The 10,386-nt window shown below is 33.0% G+C and overlaps 1 protein-coding gene across 2 annotated transcripts; it reads right to left on the bottom strand.

Annotated features, from left to right (window-relative positions):
* Positions 1-3,356: 3,356 nt before the first annotated feature.
* LOC132598591 (zinc-finger homeodomain protein 4) lies at positions 3,357-5,974 on the bottom strand. Of its 2 annotated transcripts, none has more exons than XM_060311555.1 (3): positions 5,712-5,974; positions 4,858-5,103; positions 3,357-4,326 (listed from the first exon to the last, which is right to left on the bottom strand). In XM_060311555.1, the coding sequence occupies exons 2-3, from the start codon at positions 5,091-5,093 to the stop codon at positions 3,666-3,668; spliced, it is 897 nt and encodes a 298-aa protein (XP_060167538.1). In that variant the 5' UTR covers positions 5,094-5,103; positions 5,712-5,974; the 3' UTR covers positions 3,357-3,665. The 2 variants fall into 2 exon arrangements, with proteins under 2 accessions (XP_060167538.1, XP_060167539.1); XM_060311556.1 differs by having other exon boundaries at positions 5,717-5,974.
* Positions 5,975-10,386: the final 4,412 nt, after the last annotated feature.

Raw genomic sequence — 10,386 nt, 5'->3', positions numbered from 1 at the left:
TGGAATAGAACTTAGACGGGCTTTTATTTAAGGGAAAACAAAACTAAAGAATACCACTAAAATATAAAATATTTACCCGTTCCATGCCCCTCCTAAAGTAATTTCGCTTCTACCCCATCCGGCTGGAATATTAACCCGACATACTCCCTCGCCCAAACTCCTTCCTCCGTGATACCGTTGCAGTATATTTAGATATCATGATGGTATCATGGAGGACTATGAGAAGGATTGAAATAATCTTCGTAATACCATCTTAGTATATTTATATACCACGATGGTACCATGGTCCTAATGAGTGTCTCGTTGAAGGATTGCCTCCATGATACCATCGCAATATATGTATATAAGACGATAGTATCATACAAGTTTTTTTTCGAGAAAAGTGTGTTTTTATAATAAATGAACATGACCATCCATAATACCATCTCAATATATATTATATACTATGTTGATATCATAATTTTGGAGGCATCTCGGGTAAATAGTTTTAATTTTTTCTGGGGTTACGAAAGTAATAGGGTATGGGCGGGTAATTATTTTGGTTTGAGAGGGCACACACGTTCTTTCCCCTTTATTTAATCCGGATTTCCTCTGGAAATGATGCGTGTGTCCCCAAAAGTGTCCAATCTTGAATTTTTATTTTTGCTTAATAAAATCTTTAAAAAATGGCATTAACTTGAAAACAAATTGTTGAGAAAAACTTTTGTTACCAATCAGGTATAAGTCCTAGTTTTTTCCTATAGGCAGAAGTTGTGGTCAATTGAACAAGTTAACTGTCTTGAATTATCCTGAATCTCTGCCTTATAAACCTAACTAATTTATGTCCACAACTTATGCCTCATGAGCAAGAAAAACTTTGCCTAAAAACTTTTCTGAAGTGATGGATATTTTTTTAAATTTTTGTTGAACGGCCAAGAGATCAAGACCAATCCATATGGAGGCTATTGTGAACTTAACCCAATTCCCCAAATAGCATTTCTACATTTATGATGAAGAAAAGTAGGTTGAATATTTTCTTCACTAGAAGTCCATCTTTGGAGCATTTGTATATTCCGAAGGAAATGGTTTAAAGTAATTCTTTACAATTTGAATAAAAGAAAATAATTTTAAAAAGATTAAAATTTTTATATGTTTACTGTGCAATATATTGTTTCTAATCATAGACTGGGACTGTAATTTAGATCCGATTTGATTGGGGCATACTTGTGAGAGGCAGCTCCTTATATTGGAGAGTTGGGCTGTTATTTATCATTTCACACTTTTGCAGGACTATGTGATGTTGGAATCACTTCTTAATCCTTTACAACCTCGGGGAAAACTACACTCAGTATATTGAAAATGAATGGACAACTTTTGACCCCTGTTTGCCCACATGAGTACCTTCAAGTTTAGAAATCAAAACTTGTTAAACTTGAAAGTTATACTTACGGGACAGACGAAGTCAAGATCACTCAATAAGGCCGTTCTTGTAAATTACCCTCAATTTTGTGAGTTAGCCCAATGAGAAATATTACTCATTTGCTTACATTCTGTATGATATCTAGAGTAGAGTGGTGGATGATTTAAGCTTTCTTCGACTAAAAGGGTTAATTTCACGGGTGACAACTAAACTTTATTAAGCTTTCTTCGACTGAACGAATTAATTTCAGGAATGATAACTGAAATTTACCCGCCTAAACAATAAAGTTACAAAATTCTCTTATATCATAAAAAGTACACTAATTAAACTTACTGAATGCTTATAACAGTAACCATAAGTAAAATTAATTCTCGGCTGAAACATTATTTTCCTTGGACACCATAGGAAGGCACTAGTGCATGTATTGTTGCCATATGTATATCTGAAATTATATTTATTCTTTTCTCTACTTTATTTGAGATGGTGCAATCCCTCCACCTGCCATTCCTTTATTCTTTCTCTACCTCTTTACTCTATACTTGAGGAACAATCTCCTTTTTTTCTCCTCAAAGGCAATGAAATTGTTGCTTGGACCAAACTTGAAGAGTGGTAGAAACTAAAGTTAAAACCAATCTGGGATTTTCTAGAGTAATGGACCACAAGCATTAATGGGGTGGCGCCAAGGATGCAAATTTGATATGTGGTCACACAATCTCTAACTCAAGCTGGAAATCACACATTTGATTTCAGCTGTAATAATATTCATTTCATGGTCCATATCTGTATTTTTGCAGTTTTAATAAGTCTTACCACGGCAACATAGTTGTTTTCCTATCTGAGAATTTAAAGCCCTTTACCTGTGGTCATGGAAGAGTAAAAAGAGAACAATTGGTATAGATGAGTTCAATTTATTTCAGCAGACGTTCGGCAAGTGAATAATTCTGGGATTGTTTTATGTGCTGTGTTGACATCTCTATCTGTTTTAATTCAGAAATAACGTAGCTTTTAGCCTCTCACATATGCAATTCAAAACATAGTCCTTGTCTAGAAATATTTAAACTTTAATATGAAGAGGGGAAAATCAACCTTCTTCTTCTTCCTCTTCTTCAAAATTAAGACGGTGAATTGATTTCATAATGCTTGAAGTAACATTTAGTCAATGAATGAGAATTCTAAATAACTTGTATTATCTGTAAAATGTACCAAATATTTTGAGACATATGAGAGTGGAAAATGTGTCTCTAAAAACTAACATGAAGAGAGTACGGCATGGTGTTGGAAAGCAAAAGTATGTGCTTCAAATTGTAAACTAAGGTCTGGAGTTAGAAATTTTAGACTCATGATTTCAACTTCAAACTCGTATATCTGAAGTTGATTCTGAGAAAGCTAAACTTTAAGAACTTCATAAAATTTTGATTATTCTTTTAATGGGGTTACTAAAAACGGCTAATTGTGAACTTGAACCAGAAATAACAACAAATCCGTCCAGGGACAATTTGATTCCAGGCCGGCTCAACACCCTTAGTGAGAAAATAATTTTAGCAAATATTTGTGTTAATTTGGTAAAAACCTCACATTAGGTTGTTTCGATATTAGAAAAAAAAAACACTCCTTTGATATTTGCAAAATGACATGTGTTTTCATTAGATATGCCATGCTTTTTTATTCTTTAGAATTTTTAAAAAGAACATTTGTAAATAAAACCCAGTCTAAGTATCAAAATTAATTCTTATTGCCTTCCTTGTGGCGGATCAAGAATGGAAGATAAATTAATCAATACACAAAGGGAAAAAAAAAATGATCTTACTTTAAGTTCAATTTTTTTCTTTTTGGAGGTCCGATTAATTCCCATTTTTGGGGATTGCTGATGTGCTTTGGGAATTCACCCAAGTGTCCATCCGTACGAACAAAAACTTCTTTGGCAGTAGTGTTTGGGGTCAAATGCAAACGTGGTAGTTGACTCATAAATTTCTTTTACAAAAATATAGGCATCCCAAGAAATCCATCAAAAGACTGAATTAATATAAATACAGTCCCCACTGGAGAGATTAATTAGTTAATTAAACAGCATCCAAACGAAGAAGAACCTCCTCCACCATTCCAATTCCCACATGCACTAGCTAATAACACTACAATACATACTCCCAATGTATTATTCTTAAATATTATCCTAATTCTAGAAATGACCATACCCCATAAATATAAAATCCAGACAAAAAAGTGAACAAAAAACAAAGGAGAATTAATTAGCAGATGGAAAATCAAATCAAACTTGATTTTCATGCGGAAGAATATCGTTGGTATTTTTCTTGGCAAGACTGTGCTTATTGTTGTGCATCCATACTTTAAGTACTCTTCTTTTAACTCCCACTTCTTGGCAAAACTGTTGCACCACAGCTTCCTCTTGTTTTTGTATTTTCCATCCAACTTTCTCAGCAAAATTGAGCATTTTCTCCTTCTGTTCCTGAGTAAACTTTGTCCTAAACCTCTTCTTCACATGATGATTATGATGTAATGGCCTAGCCATACCCATAACCCCACCATGATCTTGATCATGTTCGTCTGACTCAGAATTAGGAAGTGAACCCATGTTATATGACATTATCATCTGATGATGTGGTGGTACTCTAGAAGGAATTATAGTTCCAAATGGCTCAGGACCTAAAAGGCCCTTGTGATGGTTATGTCCCAAATAAACTTTTTTGCCTCCCCTATTGAGATGATAGCAATCACCACAAGAAGAGGGTAATTGAAGAAGTTGTTGTTCACCTTCTATTTCTTTTCTATGGAAGTTTCTATGGCAATTGCAAGCTGAACAAATGAGGGCTTCAATTGTACCTTCTTCACCACTTGGCATGAACTCACCACATCCATCAGTTGCATTGCCACCCATGGCTGCTGCATGGTTCTTCAGGCACTCTTTGTACCTGTGGAAATAATATAATAAAAATGTGTGCTGAGATAAGTGGCGAAATCAGACCTGATTTAGTCCTCAAAGATTTAATAAATATTTATAAAAAAAATATTTTGACTTGTACATTCAGTATTGTTTTCTATATATACATATCACTCCCTTAGTCCCAATTTATGTGATGGTGGTTTAAATGTCACATTTATTGGAAAGGAAGGAATATAATTTACCAGGGATGGATGTTCAATTGACCACCATTCAATACAGTTCAGCAAGATAACAAAGAAGGCAAGAGGTCTCGTATGAAAGCAAAACAGAAGTTCTAACGTATTTAGCGCTCATTAAAAGGAATTAGGTATGGCCATCTTTAGTTCATATAGCTCCGAGATGGTGACACAATTCAACAAGATATCAGCCTAGCAATAGGTCACACGCAAAAGCGAAAAAATGTTGTAACATGTTTAGCTCATTAAAAGAAATAGGCCCACACGTGAAGGGCCCGTTGAGAAGTAATATAATTAAAAGTATGTTGACAATTTAACAGTACCTGACCATTTTCTTGAAAGGTACATGATGATCTGCTGTTGCAACTGGTGGTGCATCAATGGGAGGACCATTCATGGAAGGTGGTATAATGTGATTAGTAGTGTTATTGGGTGGTGTAGGATCATGATGTATCATGTGCCCATGACCATGACCATGACCATGCCCTCCTCCTCCTCCAACATATGTGCTGTTAATTGGTATTGGCATATCCTCTTCTTGACTTGGAGGAAGTTCCATTTCTGACCTCCTTCAAAGAAAAAAAGTTGAATTTTTGGGGAGACAAAAAGGGACAGGATAGGAACTTACTAATTAGTAGAAGCTAGCTAGCTAGAGCTATAGACTAAATGATTAAATTGACACTGGTGGCTGACTTCAACTATTCAAGAAAAAAACAAAATAACCTAGGAGATCCTCACAAGTTGTCCGCTCTTTTTGAAACAAGAAGCTACACAACTAGGAAATGGAGGAATACATTATTGATTCATGCTTCATCAACATAATTAATTTCTCACCAATTCATTTTGGAAATGCAGAACAATAGGATCATGTTAAAATTAAGCTCTTAAGAAGACTGCCCTTGAGAGTGAACCAAAAAAAAAAAAAAAAAAAAAAAGGCCAAATGAAGTGTATTCTTGAAAGTGAAGTAGAAAGAGAGGAAAGGGTCAAACACTTGCAAATTAAACTGTTCTCCTGAAAAAGACTAGTACTTCATTAGAACAGAAAATGAAGGAGGAAAAATAGAAGTCAATGGGATGAAAATAAAGCTAGGAACTTGGTAATGTTCTTTTATCTTCTACTTAAAACAAATTGTGTAGTAGAGAAGAAGAGTGAAGATGAAAAATTAAAGAGGGTTACCCAACTGAGATTCTTTAGCTTTTTGAATTTAAAACAGCAGCTCTTCAAAAGCAAAAGACAAAACTGGAAAAATGATCAAGATTGGGTTTTTTCCTCTTCTTTTCTTTTGTGGAGTTAATTTGGAGTAATATAATGAAAGAGGTGATGAAGAAGATGAGATAGACAAAAAAACAAAGGAGTGGTATGAAGAGAGACAAAGGGAGAAGAGTGTTTTGCAGTGGGTTTTGCTAGTGAAGCACTTAAACACAAGCTTATAGAAGTAGTGAGGACCCAAAAAGAGTTGGGGAGAGAGAGAGAGGAGAAAAAAAAAAAACATCCAATTTTTATTTTTTGTTTAATGAGATCGTATAAAAATATTTATACGATCCGATATTTATAAGTTGAGTAATTACAAGTAAATTTTTATGATGAACATTAATTGATTAACTAGTTAAAAAAATATTTATAATTTGTTATAGTAAATTAAATTATATTACAATGATAAGAGCGAATATACAATTTATCGTATGATTCGGTAGAATCGAATAGCTAAAACTCTATATTTGCTTTAAAATTTTATGTATTATATATAAAATATAAATTTAGAACTCAACAATTTTAAAAAGCTGGAATTCCGAATCCATAAATTTTAAATTTAGAATTTCTGCCTCTATTAATTTATCATGGATAAAAAAATTAGATTGTTCAGTATATATGACTTAAGTCCTTTTTTTAAAAAAAAAAATACAGGCAGATGAGAATACTATGAAATTTCTTTTTAATTTTCTTTTTGGTTATATAGAGGGGAGATAAATAATTTTGGAAAATAAATGAAAAGGAAGAAAAAATAAAGTGGGGTGCTTGCTTAGCTTGCACTATCAGGCACCAAACTTACGCCATATAGAGAGTGCAGTGTGTCAGAGAGTGTGAGAAGGGATAAAGAGAGAGACATACAGAGAATCCAATAAAGAGTTCTTAAAGAGAAAGAGGGAAAAAATTGTCCGTCAAAATAATTTTACACAACTAAACTGTGTTACAAGCAATCTCTTCTCCTTTTCTTTTCTTTTTTCTTTTTGTTGAAAAAAAAAATCTTTTGTTGGAAAGAAAACTTCTTTCAATATAATGAGATTAATATCTTTGAATATAATGAGATTGATATTGGTGAAGAAGCACATAGATCTAAAATGCTAGATTAGAGCAAGCAAGAGAGGTGACAGTGGACATGTCTGTTCACACCCTTCTCTTCTTTCCATATACTGAATTTTACTTTGAGCTGAGTTTCAAAAAATGGGAGCAGCTCACAAGTATATATTTGTATACACACCACACTAATAATAAAGATAACAGTGTATAAAATTTTCTTGATGGTTGCTTTTAATTTAGCCTTTAATCATAAACGTATTCTTGATGAGAGTTTTATTTATTTATTTTTAAAGACCTTTAGATATTTTGCATTGGTATTTGACAGTATAAAAACTGTTTATACAAGATAGGGTTTTCAACGAATAAATTTTAACAATAAGCATTTATAGATAATTTAGTAAGAATGATACTAATTTATTATCGCATGTTAATCTATATATTATTCGTGTTAAAATTCTTTACATTATCTGTATATAACCTAAATCCATTTTGAGAAAAATATTAACCAATATATGTTGACATTATAATTTCTTTTTACATTATCAGATTACTTGATTAATTACAAATAATTTTCAAATTACAAGCATGAATTGCGACCTACAAAACCTGATAAATAACCTGTTACATTAGTAGTATATATATTTTTCAAATTATCAGAGTACTTAGATTAAACATTCTGAAGAAAAAAAAGTGATGAGAGGTGGATAAGACCGTATTAATAGCTAGCAAAGCAAATGCATGAAAAATAAGCAACACAGCCTTTATGTGGCTCATTAAGCCACTCGTGATTTAGTTACATTTTTTATTAATGTAAAACTACTCTCTTTAAGACTGGCTTTGACCAAACATCCCCTCACGCATGCAACTCATGTGAATCTAAATGACATTAACACCCTATTATAAAAACATGATTGCTTTATTTTATTTTCTACTAAAGTAGCGTATCTAGTATCTAGGAAGGAATTATATAATTATATAAAAAACTTAAATTAACAGTGGAAAGCAAATCAACTTTTCGGTGTAATTAGTACTCCGTATAAGAAAAATTATCATTTCACGTGCATGAGCTCTTCATAAACAAACTTAGTGCTGAGATAAGAGTTGAATCAAAAGAAAAACATAGGAGTATTAAATTTTTTTATTTTTTTTTAACATTTGCGCTATGCTTCTTGTATATGGCCTGAAAAAGAAAAAACAAGAGAAAAGAAAGTGGTATGCATTTTCTTTAATTATTTATTTCAAGCTCAGTACTACAAAAAGTGAATTGGCAAAAGATTTCAAAATTAATGAGTTTCATTTAATGTTTATTCTGTGCAGTTCGCAGTTCTATTTTCTTTGTTCCTTGGTTGAAAAAAGAGCGGCAAACCTGCCCCGAAATAGCAATGTATATATAAATACAAGAATTTTGGTAGGCTCAACTAATCACCAAAGAGAAGATTTTTATATTTCTCAAATTAGACGGAAAGCTCATCGTCGAAACTAAATTACCAAGTGATTGAACTTTTTCAGATTTTCCTTTCGGTGTCCGACTAATTGAGAATCGTACGAAAAGTTTCACTTTGAAATAAAGCATGCACTTCTATTAATAAAAAGAAGACTTCATCCTCCAAACACAATCCAAGTGATGAACTTAATCATAGAACAAGGTTTGCTTAAAGTTCTCTCTTTCTGCTTTTTTCCTTCAAAAGGCCAACTTGCACCTTGAACAATATTTGTTGGAAATTGCCTATATAGCTATAACAAATTGAAATCTTGGAAAGTGAGCGTGAATTAGAGGGATAGACTATGTATAACTAGGTGTTTAACTGAAAATAGCTGACATGGTTAGTGGGTAAATTTCTTCAAACTCCAGACTTCCTATTATCGTGAAAAAATCATCATTCCTTTTTAGGAGTATAATTTACTATAACAAAAAATACGACCTTTATTATGCTAAAATTTTGCATTGTGAGTTGCGACAGTGTAAAAGAGTGTTGCTACTAAGCTAAGCTGCTGTTGGGGAACTCGGTATAAGCGATTTTCCAATCGAGTTACATAAAACATAATTATAAGTAAATATATCAATAATAGGTAAAATTATTATTTAAAAAAATAAAATACTATCTATATTAAATAAGACATTTACTTGCTACAAAAGTTAAAAGACGCTAAGATTAAAAAAAAAATTACACTGTCAGTTCTAATAAAATACTCATAAATAATTATGTTGTGTTGTACAATTAGAGTGAAATGAAAAGAAAATACTGAAAAAGATAATGACGTCGTTGGGGAAGCTAAAACAAAAGGACCACTGCATGTTATTCAGAGTTCCATCCATCAGTTTGTTCCTTCAAACACGCAATCTCACCAACACAGACAATTGTACAGCTAATTAAAAAGTTGAGCTATGAAGATAATTACCTATCCTTAATTAATTTTCGTTTTTCCTTTTCTGTTGGACTCTCTTTTGCTTCTTCCCAAGTTTCTATTTTTTTTTTTTTTAAGTGTCAACACAATATTGTTACATAGTTCATGTTATGACATTTATAATTGTAGGAGTATAGTCTATCCAGTTCTGTTAGCGCGGAAATGATAAAAAACACAGTAATTAACGTGGTTCGGATCGATGTGATTCTAGTCCACGGAGAATGGCTGACACTTTTATTAATATCAAGGGAGAAAGTAAGTTACAAGATTTAATACTTTTAGGTTCTATGTTCTGTGTTAATCCTTTCCTACAAAGGATCTAAATCCCAATAAAACTCGAAAACCAACAAAGAAAAAAAGTTTCCTTTTATTTCTTTCGGCTTTTGAGTAGGAATTAGCTTGAATATCTTTTCAACTTCACAATCTCCACCTTGAGATGAATTTCGAGCTTTCATATGAACATCATTCAGTCCAATGTCTCTAAGCCTACATGAGCTAATTCCGTGTAGGAAACAAGAGACACTAACCGAAACCGTGTACATACTAGTAGCTCTACCTTGCCCTGCCGTTCTCAATCTTGACGCATCAGTTGATGCGAACCCCTGCCAAATTCATACAATGACTGAACTTGACAAGAGGAAACACCTTGGTCAACATATCCGCTGTGTTGTCCTTTGTGTCAACCTTCAAGACCTTAACTATGCCTTGTTCAACAACATCACGAATAAAATGGAATCTGATATCAATGTGTTTGGTGCGATCATGAAATCTCTGATTTTTTTATCAAGTGAATAGCACTCTGGCTATCACATTTTAGAGTTGGTTCATGTTGAACCCTACTCAATTCTGACACCAAACCTTTCAACCATATATCCTGCTTCTGATGCCTCCATATATTCAGCTTCTGTTGTGGACAAAACAACTATAGACTGGAGAGTTGCCCTCCAACTTATGGCACTACCTGCAAGAGTAAATATATAGCCCGTTGTTGGTTTCCTTCTATCGAGATCAACTGCAAAATCAGAATCCACATAACCAGGGACCGAGAAGCTTTCATTTCTCATCCTACAAAAAGTTAGACCAACATTCGAAGAACCTTTAAGATATCTCAATATCCACTTAATTTCTTCCTAATGTGTCTAATTAC

This window comes from Lycium barbarum, chromosome 6 (assembly GCF_019175385.1).
Source record: "Lycium barbarum isolate Lr01 chromosome 6, ASM1917538v2, whole genome shotgun sequence".
NCBI lineage: Eukaryota > Viridiplantae > Streptophyta > Magnoliopsida > Solanales > Solanaceae > Lycium > Lycium barbarum.
The sequence above is the reverse complement of the archived record's forward strand: the minus strand, read 5'-3'. Positions and strand labels throughout refer to the sequence as shown.

Coding starts and splice junctions, on each gene's coding strand:
- LOC132598591 (XM_060311555.1), bottom strand. CDS start 5,093: ATGGAACTTCCTCCAAGTCAAGAAGAGGATATGCCAATACCAATTAAC. Junction 4,327..4,857: donor CCTTTCAAGAAAATGGTCAG/GTACTGTTAAAT, acceptor TTATTTCCACAG/GTACAAAGAGTGCCTGAAGA.